The 23,066-nt window shown below is 41.4% G+C and overlaps 1 protein-coding gene across 1 annotated transcript in view; it reads right to left on the bottom strand.

The window, feature by feature from the left end:
- Nucleotides 1-23,066, bottom strand: part of LOC126456553 (TGF-beta-activated kinase 1 and MAP3K7-binding protein 3) — a 422,096-nt gene that overhangs the window by 204,499 nt on the left and 194,531 nt on the right. The window contains exon 4 of the mRNA XM_050092300.1: nt 16,661-16,810. Within this exon, the coding sequence (XP_049948257.1) occupies nt 16,661-16,810 (150 nt within the window). The remainder of the gene's footprint in view (nt 1-16,660; nt 16,811-23,066) is intronic.

Below are 23,066 nucleotides of genomic sequence, written 5' to 3'. Positions count from 1 at the left end.
GGTCGCAGGTTTGAATCCTGCCTCGGGCATGGATGTGTGTGATGTCCTTAGGTTAGTTAGGTTTAAGTAGTTCTAAGTCTAGGGGACTGATGGCCTCAGATGTTAAGTCCCATAGTGCTTAGAGCCATTTGAACCATTTGAACAGATACTATATTTAAGTAAATTTTGGTAGCTGCAGGAGTGTTTTTATATTGGCACTATAACTGCAATATGGGTTAAAAGTAATACAAAAGATAAAGAAATAGAGTGGAATATTTAGTACGTAACTAAAATTTTATATAAGTTACAGAATTCCATAGTTGTTACACGACAAGGAGAACAAAATCTATGCAGGAAGGTGTGTTATTATTATCATTTTTGTGATTTGGTGTCAGGATGTCTTGGAACCACTGGAAAAAAGTTCTGTTGATTCAGTTTATTCATCAAGGAATTTTTGAGATGATTTTAGTTTCTGGATGTAAATCTACAATTGTTCAAGGAGGTCCATCTGTATTTCTTTCTCAGCAATGTGTAGCACAGAAAGATTGTCACTAACGTTATCAACAGAGTGTTCATAATGAGCAATACGTAATCCAAAGCTGGACTTATTTAAGTTTCTCAGGCGAAAGGCGTAAGTATGTTCTTTGTAGCGGGTTGCAAAATTTCTCCCTGTTTGACTTACGTAAAAGCAAGAACAGGAGCATGTGAGTTTTTAACTTGCCAGAGTTTTATGACAATCTCCAGTGCATTTATTATTGTGAACCATTTTTATTACTGTCAGTATAGAAGGATATTTTTATGTTACGTGATCTGAGAAGATTTGTAAGTTTATATAACACTTTGCCAAGGAATATAAGATAAAAAAAAGTTTGGCATTTCTTTCTTTGCTTGTAACGGTGATGGTGGTTACTTAAGTTTACTTTGGATTTTTTCAGATAGAGTGTTTATCAAAGAGGTGTTATAATTGTAACCATTATTTTGGGCTACAGATTCAAGTATTTCTTTAGATGCATCATCTTCACTGATAAAGGTAAATACATAAATATTTACATAGTAAATATTCCATTCGATTTGTTTATCTTTTGTATAACTTTTAACCCATAGTACGTTTATACTGCCAATATAAAAACACTCCTGTAGAAAGCAAAGTTTACTTAAATTTAATTTCTGCACTAACAATATTTGCAGTGTCATACTATGTATCTCATGCCAAAGACCATGAGTAGCAAAGTGTAATATCTATCATATTCATATATTTTGAAAAAAACATCCAGTGTTTACTTTGTGAATCGGTGTAAAACCAAGTGCAGCTAAATACCGTGTATAATTGCGTACATAGCTTGATAATGTACATTATAGGAACAGATTTGATAAGGACACCACACCCGACAGTGCGCTGCAAGTACCTAAAACATAAAAAACTTTCGGTTTCATAAACGTGTAGTCACCGATTACTAAATTACCGTAGTTTCCGCTCTCTGCACTAGCACAACGTTTTGCTACACTTACTCCACAGCATAATGTTCTTGTAACAACTCCATCCGATGATGAGCCTGCTGTGGCTCGAAAACATGTTTTTGGTTGAATAAATCATATCAAAACACTAAAAAAGCGACTGGTTGCATATTACCACATAAATCTCCAATAATGAATTACCTTGAAGAAAACGATCTATTGACACTTAGTCACTACGGATTCTGAAAATATCATTATTGTGGAACACAACTAGCTCTTCATTCGCACGAAGTAATAATTGCTATTGGCAGGGGATATCAAATTGAATTCATATTTCTAGATGTCCAGAAGATTTTTGATGCCGTTCCTCATAAGCAACTACGTGCTGATGGATTTTCGTCTCAGTTGTGCTACTGGATTCGTGATTTCCTGTCGTCACAGATCGTAGTAAATGACGGAAAGGCATCGTGAAAAACAAGTGATTTCTGGCGTTCTCAGAGAAAGTATTACAGGCCCTCTGGTGTTCCTGATCTATATAAACGATTTACAATACAATCCGAGTAGCCTTCCTGGATATTTTACCGGTGATGCTGTCATTTTACATCTAGTAAAGTCATTAGCAGATCAAAACCAGTTGCAAAATGATTCCGACACGACATCTGTTTGGTGCGAAAAGCGGCAATTGACTCTAAACAAGGAAAAGTGTGAAGTCAAATGGTTCAAATGGCTCTGAGCACTATGGGACTCAACTGCTGTGGTCATCAGTCCCCTAGAACTTAGAACTACTTAAACCTAACTAACCTAAGGACATCACACACATCCATGCCCGAGGCAGGATTCGAACCTGCGACCGTAGCGGTCTCGCGGCTCCAGACTGTAGCGCCTAGAACCGCTCGGCCATTCCGGCCGGCCAGTGTGAAGTCATCCACATGGATACTAAAAGGGATCCGTTAAATTTCGCTTACACGATCAGTTGAAAACGGCTACAAGATCAACTAAATAACTAGGAATTACAATTACAAATAACTTTAACTTGGACGATCACATAGAAGATGTGGAAAAGATGAACGAAAGACTGCGATTTAGTGACAGAGCACATTGAAGATGCAACAGCTCTACTAAAGAGACTGCCGACGCTACGCTTGTCCGTCCTCTTCTGGACTACTGCTGCGCGGTGTGGGGTCTCCGTCACAAAGGATTGACGGAGGATATAGCAAAAGTTCAAAGAAGAGCAGCTCGTTTTGTTTTATTGCGATGCAGGGGAGAGGGTGTTACGGACATGACACGCGAGTTGGTGTGGCAATTATTAAAAAAACAGACATTTTTCGTTGCGGCGAGATCTTTTCACGAAATTTCAATCACCGATTTTCTCCTCTGGATGCGAAAATATTTTATTGGCGCCATCAGGAAGAAATTATCGTCATAAGAGAAATCAGAAATAATACGGAAAGATAAGAGTTCATTTTTCTCAAGTGCTGTTCGGGAGTAGAATAGTAGAGAAAGAGTGGTTCGTCGAACTCTACGCTAGGCACTTAAGTTCGAACTGCAAAGCAGTCATGTAGATGTCGATATACAGGGTGTTACAAAAAGCTACGGCCAAACTTTCAGGAAACATTCCTCACATCCAAAGAAAGAAAATGTTGTGTGGACATGTGTCTGGAAACACTTAATTTCCATGTTAGAGCTCATTTTATTACTTCTCTTCAAATCACATTAATCATGGAATGGAAACACATAGCAACAGAACGTACCAGCGTGACTTCAATCACTTTGTGACAGGAAATGTTCAAAATGTCCTCCGTTAGCGAGGATACATGCATCCACCCTCCGTCGCATGGAATCCCTGATGGGCTAATGCAGCCCTGGAGAATGGCGTATTGTATCACAGCCGTCCACAATACGAGCACGAAGAGTCTCTACTTTGGTACCGGGGTTGCGTAGACAAGAGCTTTCAAATGCGCCCATAAATGAAAGTCAAGAGGGTTGAGGTCAGGAGAGCGTGGAGGCCATGGAATTGGTCCGCCTCTACCAATCCATCGGTCACCGACTCTGTTGTTGAGAAGTGTACGAACACTTCGACTGAAATGCGCAGGAGCTCCATCGCGCATGAACCACATGTTGTGTCGTACTTGTAAAGGCACATGTTCTAGCAGCACAGGTAGAGTATCCCGTATGAAATCATGATAACGTGCTCCATTGAGCGTAGGTGGAAGAACATGGGGCCCAATCAAGACATCACCAACAATGCCTGCCCAAACGTTCACAGAAAATCTGTGCTGATGACGTGAAGTCAACATTACCTTCTTTCAATTGGGCCAATTGGCGGTGTTCGAGGAAGTACAGTACAAACTGACGAAACTAAAATGAGCTCTAACATGGAAATTAAGCGTTTCCGGACACATGTCCACATAACATCTTTTCTTTATTTGTGTGTGAGGAATGTTTCCTGAAAGTTTGGCCGTACCTTTTTGTAACACCCTGTATATGAGTTACGAGCGGCTTTAGAAAGAATACGAACATATGTTTTCTTCATTATGAAGATGAAGCGATGGTACGTTCACTTCCGCTGTGCTGATGGTAATTCGCATTAAATATTGCACGCGGTACACGTATGACATGACAAAATAGGTTTTACTCATTGTACATCGACGCATCTAACATGACACCAACACGATGTTCTCTCCTCTACATCTACATCTGTAGCGCTTCTAATACACTCCTGGAAATGGAAAAAAGAACACATTGACACCGGTGTGTCAGACCCACCATACTTGCTCCGGACACTGCGAGAGGACTGTACAAGCAATGATCACACGCACGGCACAGCGGACACACCAGGAACCGCGGTGTTGGCCGTCGAATGGCGCTAGCTGCGCAGCATTTGTGCACCGCCGCCGTCAGTGTCAGCCAGTTTGCCGTGGCATACGGAGCTCCATCGCAGTCTTTAACACTGGTAGCATGCCGCGACAGCGTGGACGTGAACCGTATGTGCAGTTGACGGACTTTGAGCGAGGGCGTATAGTGGGCATGCGGGAGGCCGGGTGGACGTACCGCCGAATTGCTCAACACGTGGGGCGTGAGGTCTCCACAGTACATCGATGCTGTCGCCAGTGGTCGGCGGAAGGTGCACGTGCCCGTCGGCTTGGGACCGGACCGCAGCGACGCACGGATGCACGCCAAGACCGTAGGATCCTACGCAGTGCCGTAGGGGACCGCACCGCCACTTCCCAGCAAATTAGGGACACTGTTGCTCCTGGGGTATCGGCGAGGACCATTCGCAACCGTCTCCATGAAGCTGGGCTACGGTCCCGCACACCGTTAGGCCGTCTTCCGCTCACGCCCCAACATCGTGCAGCCCGCCTCCAGTGGTGTCGCGACAGGCGTGAATGGAGGGACGAATGGAGACGTGTCGTCTTCAGCGATGAGAGTCGCTTCTGCCTTGGTGCCAATGATGGTCGTAAGCGTGTTTGGCGCCGTGCAGGTGAGCGCCACAATCAGGACTGCATACGACCGAGGCACACAGGGCCAACACCCGGCATCATGGTGTGGGGAGCGATCTCCTACACTGGCCGTACACCACTGGTGATCGTCGAGGGGACACTGAATAGTGCACGGTACATCCAAATCGTCATCGAACCCATCGTTCTACCATTCCTAGACCGGCAAGGGAACTTGCTGTTCCAACAGGACAATGCACGTCCGCATGTATCCCGTGCCACCCAACGTGCTCTAGAAGGTGTAAGTCAACTACCTTGGCCAGCAAGATCTCCGGATCTGTCCCCCATTGAGCATGTTTGGGACTGGATGAAGCGTCGTCTCACGCGGTCTGCACGTCCAGCACGAACGCTGGTCCAACTGAGGCGCCAGGTGGAAATGGCATGGCAAGCCGTTCCACAGGACTACATCCAGCATCTCTACGATCGTCTCCATGGGAGAATAGCAGCCTGCATTGCTGCGAAAGGTGGATATACACTGTACTAGTGCCGACATTGTGCATGCTCTGTTGCCTGTGTCTATGTGCCTGTGGTTCTGTCAGCGTGATCATGTGATGTATCTGACCCCAGGAATGTGTCAATAAAGTTTCCCCTTCCTGGGACAATGAATTCACGGTGTTCTTATTTCAATTTCCAGGAGTGTATTTTGCTTTCCCCTCTCCCTGCTACTCAGCTTTCACAATCACAGATTAAAACATTCAAAATACATTTAACTTTATCCATATTTTGCAGCTGTCAGCGTAGCTGTATTCAATACACGGGAGGTACGAATTAAAAAACTCCTTCAGTCACCCTTTGGGTCCATCATCAGATGTAAATCGTCTTAAAACATGATTTATTTTTGCTCTTGAATGAGGCACAATGCATATTCCTGTCATGAAAAGGTTTGATGTTAGGTTATGAATTTCTTAAGTCAAATGCGGAATAAATGTGCGAAACAGTGGAATAACAAATATTGTAAACTTACCACGCAACCCACGAAAAGCATTTTTGATTTTTTAAAACCATCATACATTGGTTTCTCCGTCCCGTTCATCCATATCACTGCAGTCAAGACGAACATTTGTTTGCACATTTTCGTAAACACTTCACAGATTTTGTTAAACATGGTGTGATCGAAGATGAATTTATTCGCAGTGCCAGAGATCTAATTATTAAACAACTAACATATGCAGGAATACCTTTAGAATAGGTCTTTAAAATTAATAAAATAACTGCGGCTTGCGGAATCTGTTTGTTGATTTAACACAGATTCTGGTTTTTTGATTTTATGGAGGTGTATCTCCAGCTGTTCCAACAGATTTAGGGTTTTATCATTGGCTTGACTGTGCAATACTACCAAATTGTTCGCTAGACTGTTGATGATATGTTTGGTTTCCACCATATGTTGTGCTATGACAGATTTTTCGAAGTGGTTGAGAGTGAAAACATTTGTGTGGTCTTGAATACGGTTTTTGAAGTTTTTGCCTGTTTTTCCTACATAGTAACCACGACAACTGGAGCACGATGCTTTGTACACCCCATTGATGTTTAATTTTTGGCAGAAACTTCAAAACCATTTTTCACATACACATAATGCTTTCACGCTAAACCACTTAGAAAAATCTGTTGTAGCACAACATATGTTGGAAACGAAACATGTCATCAACAGTCTAGCAAACAATTTGGTAGTACTGGACAGTAAAACCAATGGTAAGACCCTTAATCTGTTGGAACAACAGAAGATATACCTCCATAAAATCAATAAACCAGAATCTGTGTTAAATGAACATACAGCTTTCGCAAGCCACTGTTATTTTAGTAATTTTAAGACCTATTCTAAAGTTATTCCCTGCTGGTGTCATTTGCTTAATACTTTGATCTCGGACACTGCGAATAAATTCGTCTTTGATCGCACCATGTTGAACAACATCTATGAAGTGTTTACGAAAATATGTATTCAAAGGTGCGTCTTGAGTGAAGTGACAAGCGCGAACTGGATGGAGAAATGTGTGATGGTGTTAAAAAGTTAAAAACACATTTCTTAGGTTGTGTGGTAAGTTTACACTTCTTTTTTATCCACTGTTTCGCACATTTTTTCCGCATCTGACTTAATAAATTCATAACATTTTCATGACAGGAACATGAATTCCACCGAATTCAAGAGCAAAAATAAATCATGTGTTAAGGCGGTTTATACTTGATGATGAACCCACAGGGTCCTAAATGCATCGTGTACTTACTAAAACATGAAAATTTGTGACTGAAGGAGTTATTTTAAATTCGTACTCTCAGGGTACTAAAAAGCTGTGTATTTTTCCTTGATCCGAAGTGGTTGTTTATTGACAAATTACATTTATTTCTGAAGGCTTTTTGAATCATTATGGACCTTACTTTAATGCCCATTAGAATTCTGTTGTCACCAATGACTGCACTAGCCCAGTTTCAGCATTCATTTAATTGCTTTAGAGTTAGTTCCTGTCTTAATGCTTCTTGTCACTTGCCTCTACAGTTTCGCAATCACGGTCGGTAAACGTAAGGTCAACGAATAAAAACGAAGAATAATAGATAAAGATGTAATGCGCGCATCGTCTCGTATTTCGTTCTCTTAAACGCACCGCTGTACCGCTGTCCTTCCAGACAGAAAGTTTGCGCGCTCCACACACGAGCGTACATACCAGTTGCTAACTTCAGCTGTCAACTGCTTGCAGCTCGGGTGATTAGGAACAGGTTGCTAACGGCCCTCACACATGGGGAAAGTGAAATACGCGACAGCTTGTCAACTGCACTAAACATTACATGCAGCAAAGTGAATTCCATTACCGCCGACGGAAGGAAGATTAGACATAAGCGTGCCACCGACGACGAGGCCATTACAGAAAGTACTCAACAGCAGACTGTCAGCTAAGGATGAAGAACGAAATCGTCCGTGTCTTCTTCGAAGGAACTGTCCCGGAATTCGCTTTAATCGATTTAGAGAAACCACTGAAAACATAAAACTGGATGGCTGCACAGCAATTGGAAGAATGTGACTACAGTGTCTTAACCATTGTAATACTTCAGTCTGTTCCAATTGCCACCTCATCAAATATTTTCATTGTATATTCTTTCCAATCAATTATGATTCTTATAAATACTTATGGTCAAGTTATACTGCATAAAGTAACATCTTCATTAGTGAATTGTTACAGTTGAGTATAAGAAATTACTGCTACGTAGAAAATTTTTAGTGTCATGAATGGTTTACACCACCTGCTTTGGGCACAGGGGAGCAGGTTTTCAGAATTCAATGAAGAAATTAATAACAAATAAATTTCATAATTCGCTGAATATAACTTACTGTGCTAACGGTGACTGCAGATTTTAGCTGCAGTAGTATTTATTTTTCACGTTATGAACAAAAAAGTGAAAAGTTAAGCGCGTTGCACAGAATAAATATCAGCATACATAGCATTACATACATGCTGGGCACGCGTAATAATTGTTTCAGGTGCGCAATAGTGTTGGGTCAAATAAGAAACCCACTGGCTAGTTGCGAGACATGGACCTGAGCTGCTTTTTCCCGTATGCTGCGGTGAATACGACGGCCGACTAGTCATCGTGATTAAATCATTAGTGTGATGACGGCAACGAGTCCGCTTCGTTCGTGGAACAGAAACTCCATGGCACAGTGGCAGATTATTACAAAGCAATTTCATTCGGTTGCAATTTCACGAACACTGAGCATAAACAGTTTTCGTCACCCTCTCAAAGAGCGATGTTGCATTTACTTTAATGTTACACACCGCGGCAAATGAATAAGGTTCATTAAAACTATTACGAAGTCATCCACAACCCTTATTTGTAGAACAAAGATTTTTCGCACTGCCTATCGCTGTTCCATTCCATTATCTCACAATGCGCGGTTTCGGGCAGATTTGCGCATCTTCGGAACTGTTAAAAATAGAAATAAATAAGGAAAATGACCACTGGGTTCTAATCCTAAGTTACGATGTTACAGAGCTGCTTACAGTAGATCGTTGTATGAGATATCATTTCTCGTAGTTACAGAGCAACGGTAACACTGCCAGTTTCACTTTGATATACTAAAGCGAAACTTATATATATTTGTGCAAATAGATGTAATGTTACAGAGTACCCTACACACGTACTAACGCATTTGAAAATACGATATTCTTTATTTTATAGTAAGAAGTATGGGAGAAGTTAACTTTTCTACACAGCCGCTGCGTTTGAAATACTTTTTCCCAGCATATAGGTAACTTTGAAATCCGTCCTCGTACAATGAAGTCTGTTATATCTGGAGCCAATTGCGCACATAAATGTCAACCCCAGCGAAGGCATGGATGCTTTAAAGACAGAATTTGGCGCCTTAAATTGTAAAGTACAAAATTTGAAATTAGATTTAAAGAATGAATTGACTAGTTCCTTGACTATTCATGTAAATCAAATGTTTACTGCCTTCAGCCAGAAACAGAATGATAATTTTTAGAATTTGACAAGAAGGTTAAAATTGAATATTGAAGACAAATGTAATAGTGTAGAATCAGAGCTTAATGAAAAGTTAGGGTACTTTGAAAATGTGTGCAATGTCCAATTTAATGCTGTAAAGCAAGGGTTGAGTACTTTGAAAGAGAGTGTCGATAAGCAGGATAATTTAATGCCAATAATTCAGTCGCAAATTACAGGTGTTTATACACGAGTAGATAATGTGGAAAGGAACTTCAAAGAGAAATTTGCGAATTCTGATATCATCAATATAAGCAGTTTGGAGGAACAGGTTGAAGAAATTATAGATCGAAAAGTTAGCGAGAGAGTAACATCCGGAAACGTATCTCCTATTATATCTTCTGAACTTTGATGCCAGGAAAGGTCTAGATGATCTGTGGAAAGAATTCAAGCTTATCCAGGATAAAGTAGACAAAAGGGTAACTTCACCTAATGTGGTATTAACTAGTGAAGTGATGACTGATCTGCAATGTGGGGCTAATTCTGGGTTATCCAGACAATTCCCCAAATTTAAGCTCGATGGAGATGTACATCCGACACATTTCTTGAAGAGGTTTAACCAAGCTTTGTCTCCTTCAGCATGACAATGCACAGACCACACACGAGCGCTGCATCTACAATAATCCGACACCTTGGGTTCTCTGTAATCTTCCGTAAACTTCCGACTTGGCCCCATCCGATTTTCATCTGTTTCTAAAACTTAAAAAATACTCTCAAGAACTTTACTTTGACAGCGATGAAGCGGGCAAGCGGAGGTGAGGTTGCGGCTCCGTCAACAAAGTCAAACATTCTCCAGTGACGCTATCAACGAAATGGTCTCTCGTTGGGATAAATGTGTTCGTCGTCTGGATGACTGTTTGCGGAATCAGTATGTAGACATGACGAATAAAGAAGTAGAATTTTAATACGTTTGTTTTACTGAAAAAGGGTTTATCACTTTTCACGCAAAAACTTCGGAGGCATTACTTTTGAGCACGTCCTCGTCCTTAGAAGATAACCATTTATAATCTAGATACAGACAGTCCTAACAGGTGTATTGCTTTTGTCAGCAGATGCCAGTCTTCACTCTGAATCTCCTCACATTCTTAATAAAACTATTCCCTGTCGTCTGCAAACCATATGAGGCAGAAACATTTCGTTCTACTTCTTATTAACAACTTTAATCAAATCCTTGAAAACCAGTTTGACAATTAGAATAGGTTACTGACGAAAGTGAAGAATTCGCACTTTTCAAAACACTACATTGTTCAGTTTTCATTTGCTTTTAGTGTTACTTTGGAAAAAATAAAAACTCTTCATCACTGTTCAACACAAATATTTTCGTCTTTTGTTGATTCATTGTTTTAGCACCCGTACTGTAACATAAAAATTTCCAAACATGCGTCAGCGTTAGTATTACTCATTTGCCAGTACAAAGTCCGTCTGATGAAACCAAATTTATCCTGCTACCATTTCTTTTCTACCTCTTGAGCACTAGGAAATAAACTGAGCAGTCAATAATGATTGTAGCACACGCGATGAACCTCATTGGAATCTGTCGTCCACGCAGAAATATTCCCTTGATACTTCCCCCAACGGTGATAGAATACATTCAATTTCCATCACAGTCTCAGTACCCGGACGACAGCCACAGCACACGCTTCGACAACATAACGGGACGCCCGTAGTTTATGTTTTCAGCTGCTATGTTAGTGACACACACACACACACACACACACACACACACACACACACACACACGAGCGTATCGGCTTTTGACATGATTCATCACTTTTGATGGTTTTTTATCGATTGATGATGGTTTTTTATCGATTGATGAGGACTGAGAACTTCGCCTGGCTACGTCAATCATACTCTGTGGGATTCTGTAACCATTCCCCACACCATATGACATAGTATTTATGTTCACCAGAAGATGCAACTTAAAAGTTGCGAAACAGGTTGCGTGGGTCAGTAATCGACTTGAATAAATACAGCGACAGCAGTTTTATATTTAACAGTTTTAACACCTGTATTTAAACAACTGTCTACTATATGAATTGTCAATCACTCATGGTAGAATAGAAAATCTCTGCTAATCTGGGCAGTCGTGTGCAGTCCTTGCTCTGTGTATATTCCTGTCAGCCGTTGCTTATAGAATTGTACTACATTCCATTAGTCATATTTCTTTCTCCTGTCGCGCCGTTTTGTTTCTTATGTGGTCTGTCCTAAACAATCTCTTATTTTTCTCAGAAATTTCATTTCTACGCTATATACTTCCTCTAAAGTACTTCCTGTAGCTGCAAAGTACTCACTTCATTGAAGAAGTGCCAAAGAGCTATTGTTTTATACAGTTTTACAGTAGTTGCCTGTCTGGTCGTATTTCTAATATGTTACGGATTATGCCACATACATTTCCAAATCTCAGGCAGTTTTACAATCAGACATTTATTACCGAACACGCCAGTTTGAGAGCCCAAATAGCAAAAAGAATATGCTTGTCACGAAGTCATGTTGAGCACAGTGATTTTCGCTTGGAGAGTAGCTCTGTCCCACATAGCCATGATTTTACTCTTAATTTTAGGGGTCTCAGATTTATCTCGTTTACACAGACGATACAAATGGAGAAGTGAACCTTATACGCCACATTTTTCTTACAGTATTAATGCAGCTTTTGCATAAAGAAAATATCTAATACGCTATTTTTTGATGTCTCTGTTAGCAGATTTGTACAGAGTGGGCGAAATAAAACTGGCCCACAAAATATTTACAATAAGACTCGAATAATGTTTTCTGGAGTTCGAACTTGCTACAGAGCCTATTTTGGCGTCATTTTCCCACTAAGTTTTGCATTGAAGCTTTTGCTGAAGCTTTTGCCAAAACACTTCCAGTCTTCAGCTCTTGCGCAAACAGTTCCGCACATGTTTCCAACGAATTGCATTTCGCGTAACAGTTGACAATGTACAGTGGCTGTTTTATCGTGAGTACCATTTTGTGTCGCATTCAACTGGTGACTAAAGACGTCTTCGCCTCTTACTCACTCACTCGAACGTAATGACACAGCGAGGTATTAGGGATAGAGCATGCGGTAAATTCGTGTGAGCAGGCACATGCCAGCAACCGACTGATGCATCGAAATCACGGTTTCGAACATTTTCTGTGGATCGTCAATTTACCTGTTCGTCTACGAGGGTCATTTTCGCGTGAACCTTACAAATATTACCGGATCAATTTCATTTTGCCCACACTGTACACTACCAGTAAACAAGGTATCAGAAAGGATAGGCGATATTGGAAAACCCGCGTCGTGCTTCTATGTTAATTAAAGTCTAGTCGTTAAAATTTGTGAAGCTCTTTCTCTTGAAAAAAAAAAAACCATCCGATTTAACCTACATTTATAACATTTCTCTAATTACTCAATAAGTTAATAATGGCTTTTATTAAATTGTTGGATTATTCGTTATTTTCCATTTTGAGTCCGACGGTTATTGTCGTTTAGATTGCCAGTTATTTTTACAGCGTCTAACTGATGTAGTCACAATAGGTACATTAGCTCAACTGGACCCGTTGACAATAGTTGTGACATCTTCGAAACATCAGCTCCAGCATGTGAATGAAATGATGGCCGCCCGTCAACACATTGAAAACAATCGACAAAAAGTCATATGGTCGCTTACTGCTTTCCGTGACCACAATGTGGCTGAACATTGCGTTGACTAGACCAGAATACACTCTAAGACGACAAAAACGATGCACCAAGAAATAATTATCCAAATGCGAAGGGAAATCGGTAAAAGTAATTTACATGTACAGACAAACAAACGATTACAGTTTCAGAAAGCTGGGAAGACTTAGTCAAGAGAAAGGAAATTTTGGAAATATGTGGTAAGTTCCTATGGGACCAAACTGCTGAAGTCATCGGTCCCTAGGTTTACACGCGACTTAATCTAACTTACACTAACTTACGCTAAGGACAACACACACACCCATGCTCGAGGGAGGACTCGAACCTCCGACGGGGGGAGCCGCGCGACCCGTGTCAAGGCGCCCCAAACAGCGCGGCTACCCCGTGCGGCTCATACTGAGCAAGTCAGTAACGTACTGGTCCACCTTTGGTCCTTATGCAAACAGTTTCCATTGATTGACAAGGGTTGTTGGACGTCCTCCTGAGGGACATCGTGCCAAATTCTGTCCTACTGGCGTATTAGATCGTCAAAATCCCGAGCTGGTGGGAAGAACTGCCCATAACGCTGGAAACGTTCTCAACTGGGGAGTGATCCAATGACCTCGTTGACCCAGGCAGGGCTTGGCAAGCACGAAGACAAGCAGTACAAACTCTCGTCGTGTACGGGCGGTAATTATCTTGCTGGAAGGTAAGCCCAGGATGGCTTGCCTTGAAGGGCAACAAAACGAGGCGTAAAATATCGTCGACGTAGCGCTGTACTCTAAGGCTTTCGCGGATGACAACCAAAGAAGTCCTACTATGAAATGAGAACGATACCTCAGACCATCACTTCTGTTTGCGGGTCGAATGGCGAGCAATAGTCAGGTTGGTATCACACCGTCGTCCGATTCGCTGGTCATCAGGGCTAAACTCGAAACGCGACTCATCAGTGAAGACAATTCTACTCAAATCAATGGAATTCCATGTCACATCAAAGACGTGACTGAAGACGCCCCAGACAGTGATGGGATACCAGCCTCAATGTCGCCCGACATACGGCCCGACAAACAGGAACGATGGTCTGGAGCACCATTCCATTTTTTAAATGTTGTAGAGAAAATAGGATCTAAATGTTCATTAGAAGAGGCATGGCAGTTAATGGAAGAGGCCTTACCCACACTTTTGATACAATTAATATTTCCACCCACCTCTCCTTCTGAAATTAGGAAGATAATAAACTCTCTCAAGAATAAAAGCTCACATGGAATTGATGGCATTTCCAGCAGGATAATAAAAGCTTGTCCCAAAGAGATAATTGGGATTCTTAGCCACATATGTGATAGCTCTCTGAAGCAGGGTATTTTCCCAGATAGACTGAAGTATGCCATTGTTATACCACTGCATAAAAAAGGGGATACGTCTGATGTCAACAACTACCGCCCAGTCCCTCTTCTGACTGCCTTATCCAAAATTCTTGAAAAAGTAATGTATTGTAGAGTAGCTTCACACCTTTTGTAAAAATAAAGTTTTAACAAAATGGTAGTTTGGTTTCCATAAAGGTTGATCAACGGAAAATGCTATATATACTTTCACTAATGAAATATTAAATGCTCTGAGTAACCGGAAGTCACCCGTTGGGATTTTTTGTGATCTCTCAAAGGCTTTTAATTGTGTAAATCATGGAATAATCATAGATAAGCTCAAGTACTGTGGTATGAATGCGTCAGCGCTCAAATGGAGTAAATCATACCTAACTGGAAGAGTGCAGGAAGTTGAAATATGCAGTTCACATAATATACAAAAAACTGGTTATTTTTCAAACTGGGGAACACTCAAGAATGGGGTGCCGAAAGGTTCGGTCTTCGCTCCTCTGCTGTTCTTAATATATATTAATGACTTGCCATTCTATATTCACGAAGATGCAAAGCTGGTACATTTTGCCGATGATACAAGTATAGCTATCACACTCAACAGACAAGAATTAACTGGTGAAATCGTAAACGATGTTTTTCAGAAATCATTAAGTGGTTCTCTGCAAATGGGCTCTCATTAAACTTTGACAAAACGCAGCACATCCAGTTCCACACAGTAAATGGAATGACACCATTAATAAATATAGACTTCGATCAGAAATCGATAGCTAAGGTAGAATATTCAAAATTTCTAAGTGTATGCATTGATGAGGGGTTGAACTGGAAAAAACACACTGAAGATCTGCTGAAACGTTTGAGTTCAGCTACTTATGCTATTAGGGTCATTGCAAATTTTGGCGATATACATCTCAGTAAATTAGCTTACCACGCCTATTTTCATTCTCTGCTTTCGTATGGCATCATGTTCTGGGGTAACTCGTCATTGAGTAAAAGAGTGTTCATTGCACAAAAGCGTGTAATCAGAATAATTGCTGGAGCTCATCCAAGATCATCCTGCAGACACTTATTTAAGGAGCTAGAGATCTTCACTGTAGCCTCACAATATATATATTCACTTACGAAATTTGTTATTAACAATCCGAACGAATTCAGAAGTAATAGCCGTGTACATGGCTACAACACTAGGAGAAAGGATGATCTTCACTACTCAAGGTTAAATGTAACTTTGGCACAGAAGGGGGTAAATTATGCTGCCACAAAAGTCTTTGGTCACTTACCTAATAGCATCAAAAGTCTGACAGATAGCCATATAGCATTTAAAAGGAAATTAAAAGAATTTCATATTGGCAACTCCTTCTGCTCATTAGATGAATTTTTGGATATAGTAAGTGGGCAATTTCCCCAACCACCACAAAAAAAATTTAAAATTTTAAGTGTCATGTAATATTTTGTGTAATGTAATATCCCGTATGGACACCTTTTATTAACCTGACACGTTCCACATCATTACGAAGTGTCGTATTCATGATGTATGGAACAAGTACTAATCTAATCTTATTTCATTTCATTGCAGCACCCATTTGGTCGTTATCCGCGGCGCCCTTAAAGCCCATCGGTATATCGACTATATTCTACGCCTCGTTCTGTTGCTGGTAAGGGCAGGTTACGAGAGCAACACATTTTACTGTTTTCAAAACTGCATACAGGCGATCGCGTGGACGAACTGAACAGAGGAGACAGGATAGCTTTAATTAAGGTATGAAGATCGTTAAAGATTAAAAAAGAAATGGTGTTTCAACGTCCAAAGAACTAAGAAAACAAGTAGGAATTTGCTGGGACGATAAAGCTAAAGAACATGAGAGACACCTAAAAAATGTTGCTGCGTGTTAATTATACCTTAATGAACCCCAGTGAGTATGTACATTCCCTACGGAGTAACCTTCTTTATTGGAAAGATGGTAGGCAAGTCAGTGATAAATGAGCCACCTAGGTAAGTGTGATTGTACATGAAATATAAGTTCACTTTAAACAAAAATGAGAAAGAAGGGGTACAGCCTCCCTCGGTCGATGAATTTGAAAGGAGCCGTAATATGAATACCTACGGTTCACGCAGTCGTAGTGGGGAGCTGCTTTTTTAAAAGAAAATATAGGTGATTTATGCGCTCAAATTAGTGAATATTATACAGGAATCGTTTTGAGTAGATATCATGGTAAACAAAATGTGTTACCTAAGTCGAGCCAGGGGCATTGCTGGGACAAGCTGCAGCGCTCAGCAGGTTCTCGGAGTCGCTCAGAGAAGGACCTTGAGTATGGTCTCTGCTGAGTGGACGCAGCGGAGCTGGATGGCACCAAGTTGGGCAGCGCAGTCAGCAAGTGGCCTAGGATTACAAAATTTGTACCATATGGATTACAGAGTGGTGGTCAGCACTGGAGGAAGCTGCCAAGCATTCACATACGAAAGTCATACGACTTAGGCATGAAGGACTTCGTGGAACCTGGCTGTGTAGCGAAAATGGAAGTTGCAGGTTTTTTTTTTCTTCTTCACATAAATAAAATAAAATGTACGAGGCAGAAAGGCAAGTATCAGCGCTAAATACAATAATGTTTGAGAAGCCTACAGTAACACAAAAATATTGGTGCATGTTGAGATGATGAGAGAATTTTATACAAGAACAATCAGTTGAATTACTCACATATTATCCCTATCACTATATGAAAATTGAAGGTGGAGGGGAGGAGGAAAGGAAGGAAAGGGATTACTGATGTCAGCTGCATCGGGAAATTACATGGAATCAGCGGCGACGAGCGAAAATATGTACCGGACCGGCATTCGCACGTGGGATCTCCTGCTTACTTTTTTTTTTAAATCTTAGTTTGTTCGTTGCATTTGTTCGGGGCAGACGTCCCATGACACCCGTTTAAATTCATCGTTCATCCATTTTCTCGGGTTTTTTTATTACACAGGGCAACTAACCCTCTGACAGAACACGATGAGCTACCGTGCCGGCTACTTATTAGGCAGGTGCGTTAACCACTACGCCATCCGGGATAGTATTTATCGCAACTGCGCGGACTACCTCGGCACGCCCCACGGCCGACCGGCACTCCCACCGAGCGGCACCTGTCCGTAGTCCCTGTCCATTTCGCCCATGCTCGCTACTCTCAGATTCCCGCAGGAATTCGGACGTACTTGTGCATCGGCACTGCAGAAGGTGGAACCATTGCCCGTCTATGCGAATCAGTTATATGAATGCGTAATCGACAACTACGATACATGTATCACAACTACGGATTCTGCATGGTGTCTGTTCTTTCGGACTTATGGTTCAAATGGCTCTAAGCACTATGGGACTTAACATCTGAGGTCATCAGTCCCCTAGACTTAGAACTAAGTAAACCTAACTAACCTAAGGACATCACACACATCCATGCCCGAGACAGCATTCGAACCTGCGACCGTAGCAGCCGCATGGTTTTCCAGACTGAAGCGCCTAGAACCGCCCGGCCTGTCGGACTTATCCCTATCAGTATTTGTTCTTAAGCATGCAGTGAGGCGCTACTTAGTCATATTAATGTTTTTGCGGTGTACTCCTTAAAGATATTCTTTGTACGTCCAGTTGCTTCACTTTTATAATTGCTCCACTTTCTTCGACGCCAAGCCACCCAATATTTTACATATTCAAACATTTCAACCATAGTGTAGTTATATTAGCTGCGAACTGTTTCTCGATCACGTAAACAGTGTTCCTGTGTCAAGTTATTTCAACGTGATGTTTCGTTTTGTATGACAGTACAGAGTAGTGAGCAATTCAATTGTTTCACAAAGTAAATCTTTCCTCTACACGAAATTGTGGCGTAACATATGCAATAATTTACATAAGTAAATTCTCTACACCATAACAACGAGGTCTGGATTGTTCTTGATTAGCCATCACTGAATATAAATCTGCGTCTGCTCTGCGTGGCTGTAATTATTTCAGACGTTTTATGACTCAAGCCCAAATTAAAATAACAGTGCACGTGTTGTACCGTGTGCCGCCAAATAGTTGTATGATGTGAAGTAGCTCAGCTTATTCGGTAATATCGCTAAAAGAGCTTCATGCGCATAACAAGAATCTTCTTTATTAGCTACGAATCTTCAATGCGTCATAGCCATGACGTGAGCCAGTAAGTACTATACGCGCAAACAAAGTTGACACTCGGCGCGGTGGCTGATGGGAGCGACTGTAAAGACATTTCCCACTCGCAGTTGTTCCCATCAGCCAGCGCGCCGAGTGTCACCTTCGTTTGCGCGAGTAATATATCATAATCACTTGCCGAACAACACGTCGAATGCGATCACCGTCCATTACATTAGTTTCGTCTATGGAATGGATTAAACACAAACTAACAGTAACTTTTGCCACTTATCAAATGTTTGCTCTTCCTCGTGAAAACCTTATCCAAACATGTCCAACGTGACGGAGCCTGTCTTCTGATAAAGTACACTCAGATAACTGATTCCTGACGTTGATAGAGCAGAAAGCGTCAGCTACAAAAATAGACTTCCCATGTCCTCCACAGCTGGCCGGAAAGACTGCCTTGCACGCATCATCTCTTCACTATTACTTATTACAATTGTTCCCCTGAAAGTTCATAGTATTCGCAACCTTCAAAGACAGAAAATTACTTCTTAACTAATAATATGAATTTTTTAGTTATTCAGTATTTAATAATTTCACTTTGAATATATATATATCGTGTTTATTATTTAACAGGCGTGACATTAATTTACAGAAATGCTAGATTAGAAAAAATTTATGCAACCAGCAACCGAAAAGACACCTAATGACATTAAAAAATTTTAATACGAGGGGGGAAAGGGATACGTCAAACAAAGGAAATGGCGGGGCCGCAATATGCAACATGCTGTCTCACAGCGAAGGTGGAGAAAACGAACAAGGAATTTAAATGCAATGAATACGCTTATAGTTCCGTCAAACGAGTTTAGCGGTTTGTTAATGGCTAGATGCGTTGCTCTTGTTTAAACGTATACATCCTTGGAGTTTTTTTTTTTTTTTTTTTTAATTCTGAACTGGTTACAGTCCGCCACACCATAGGTGATATTATCACACCATAGCTTATATATTCTCGTAACAACATCAAAATTGCCAATGACGGAGCTTTCACAATAAAACTACTTAGTTCTGGGTACTGCAGTTCACATCTAGTCAACTTGCATTTGATGTACAGCCACTGGTTCACAGTAACTTTTCTGAATACTATCGACCCTACAGTCTCTACCCTCCTCGAAAAACACACGAGGTACATGTCCAAGAAATGATAAGCGCACAAAATCGAATAAGCAATTCACAGACACTCAGCTCTCGTCACTTTCGTCTAAAGTATGAAACAGTTCGTTACACACAACAGATAGGCTATAGGCAGACACGAGAGAGAGAGAGCCCAGGATCGAATTTACTCTGGGTGACCATATTGACGCCGTGTGCACAGAGGGCGATAAGCTGTTAATTAATCTGACCTTCAGAAAGTGCAGATTACGACTGCCCGCTGGGTGATAACGAGGAAGATGGATGAGATGAAGCCACCGTTGGTCACGTGATTCCTTCAGTAGCACCTGTCGAATGTGTGGGTGACGCCGCTAATAGAGGATAAGGCGTTCCAAGCACATGCGTCAGCGATCGGTGTCTTGCCTAATCTGAGCAGTAGACTGGGTAACATTCCGTGCTGTACAAAGAGAAATACAGTTCTAGGGAACGCTCGTAACCCAACGAAGTGCTTACGTTGAATGCTAAGATTCGCACAAATGTGTACACAGCATGATAGTCGCGCCGGGAAACCTACTTCTCTCAAATGTCCTTGACTTTCTCTCCTTGAATATGTACATCATGTGTACGCGCCTTCAGTTTTTCGACAGATATTATTTGAAGTATTTCCCAGCGCGACGGGTGGATACGTCTGCAGAGCTGTTGTTTGTTACCCGGCGTTGTTCTAACTGGTCATAATCTGACCTGCAACAGGCGGTTATTTACGTAGAAGCGCAGCCTTTGTCCCAGGGCCTTTCCTAGCCGTTACGGACGTGATTTACCGCTTCTATCCTGCAACAGACTTGCCGCCACAAAGGGGGCAGCCTTGCATCTTTTATCTTGGGACTTTCCTCCCTTCCACGGGAGCCCTACTCTTGTTCTTGCCATTATATTGGTGCTCTGAATAAACGAGTCCCAACTTATTGCTGCTGTAATCTTTAGTCCGAAGTCTGGTTTGATAGCTCTCTTAGCTGCCTCCGTAACTACTGCGCCCCACACCCACTTGAACAAGCCTACAATAGCCAAGCATTGGTCATCCTGTAAAATTTTTACCCTTCACACTTACTTACGTTACCAAATTGACGATTCCTTAATACCTAAGGATGTGCTCTGTCAACAGATCCCTTCTTTTCGTCATGTGTCACAAATTTATTTTCTCCTGAATTACATGCAGTAGCTTCTCATTGGTTATTCGATTTAATAATCCAATCATCAACATCCCACTTTACATGCTGTTCTCTTCTTGCCTAAACGGTTTATGGCCCATATTTCCCTACCTTATAAGGCTACATACACTCCACGCAAATACCTTCAGAAAAGACTTCCTAACACATTTATCTTCGAAGTTAACAAATTTCTCTTTTCCAAAAAACGCTTTTCTCGCTTCTGGCAGATTGCATTTTATATCCTCCCTGCTTCAGCGACTGTCAGTTATTTTCCAGCCCAAATATCAAAACTCATCTACTATTTCTCGTGTCTCATTTCCCAATCTAGTTCCCTGAGCATCGCCTGTCTTTAGTTAATGTTACTCTTATAATCTCTTTTCAATACACTGTCCATTCCGTTCAACTTATCTTTCAATTTCTTTGCCATCTCTGACAATCATGTCCTATGACTCGAGTAGCCGCCTTCCGGTTTCTGTATAACCTTTCGCTCCTTATTTTATCCATGATACGTTCAGAGTTTCGAAAAATGTCCAACAGATTTCACCCATAACTCCACGTGTAGGTCCACTGCAGGCCAATGGCCTCCTAACTAACACATGCTCATCACTGTCACCGAGGCACAACATCAGAAAACACAACAGACCTCCACCCTGCTCTCCAATGACCTCTCCCATGACACAACTGATGTCGCAAATGGCGGTGGTTTGGGGTCAGTGGATGCTCGCTGCAGAGTGTCTGGATCGGAGCCGTCCTTCAAGTAACCGATTTCTAACAGTTCGTTGTGTCACTGTAGTGCCAACTGCTGCTCAAATGGCTGCTGCAGATGCAATACGAGGCGGCACAGCCATATGCCGAAAACGATTTTCTTTACTCTCGGTAGTGCAACATGACCTTCCGGAGCCCTGTCTTCTTGCGACCGTACACTCTTGTCGCTGCCAGCAATCCTGTGCAGTGGCTACATTCCTGCCAAGTCTTTCTGTAATATCGCAGAAAGAACATCCAGCCTCTCGAAGCCCTATTACACAACCTCGTTCAAACTCAGTGAGGTACTGATAATGGCATCTTTGTTGCCTTAAAGGGCATTCTTATCAACTCTCCACGTCCAACCTCAAACATAACTAACGGAAGAGCAGAGAGTGCTGCGAGACGACGTCAGCCAATAGTATGCTGACGAACCCCTCTCTAGGACGACACCAAGACAAAGAGCGGCCTCTACACGGCTACCTGCGAGCGCAGAGGAAGACGAGCCGTCATACAAATGCTATAGCTGCGACTTATGAACTGCATTGTTTTTCTTGTATTTAAATTGCATATACCAAAGGACACTGATTATCTGCATGTCGCCATTTGATTGCGACGCATCTTTGTGAATACGCAAAGTTAAGTATTGTCAACTTAACTTCATGTAATAAAGTCCATTAATTCGACTTGCTTGAACTGTTATCTAGCGATCCGGGGAAACGGCTTCCTAGGCACCCTCTATTAGACGAGTGGGCAGAACACAAAATAAACACCCATAGCAACTTTCGTTTATGGTGCACATTCCCTTCTTGGTGTCGAGTTTTTTTTCCGTCCGTCTAGTAGCAGTAAAACCGGATTTCAGGCTGAGATTCATTGGATGAATCTGAAGCCTCGAACAAACCGCGTATACTAACAGTCTCGATACGTTGTGTCGCGGCAGTCTCTACTAAATGTGGCGCATCCATACTTTCGGAGCGAGTTGCAATGCAGAAATCGCCAAATGTTAAAGAAAAAGGTTAAAACTGGGATCAAGGTGCAAAGATCAGATAAATAATAACAATGGCGTTAGAAAATTATCTATTATAACATGTGGTATTAATTTACTGAATATATATAACATAATTTTTAGCCAGAATTTAAAAATGAAACATACCTACACATATGTAAGAAATATGTTTCACTATAGTACAGGCAAAGGTCAGTGTATCGCACTGCACAAATAATGAAATAAAATAAAACGTATTTACTTAATTGAGAGTTGTCTACCTTCATCGCAGTTTGAATGCCGACTTTCCCTGGATTCCATGCCTTCTAATAAAAATTTTAATGGGTGGTAGCAAAAACAATTTGACTTTTTCGGAGAACAACCACTTTTATGACTCGCACAGCTTCTTGCATTGTTTCCTGAATTCTGATTTTAA

Source organism: Schistocerca serialis, chromosome 2, assembly GCF_023864345.2.
Source record: "Schistocerca serialis cubense isolate TAMUIC-IGC-003099 chromosome 2, iqSchSeri2.2, whole genome shotgun sequence".
Classification (NCBI taxonomy): Eukaryota; Metazoa; Arthropoda; class Insecta; order Orthoptera; family Acrididae; genus Schistocerca; species Schistocerca serialis.
The sequence above is the reverse complement of the archived record's forward strand: the minus strand, read 5'-3'. Positions and strand labels throughout refer to the sequence as shown.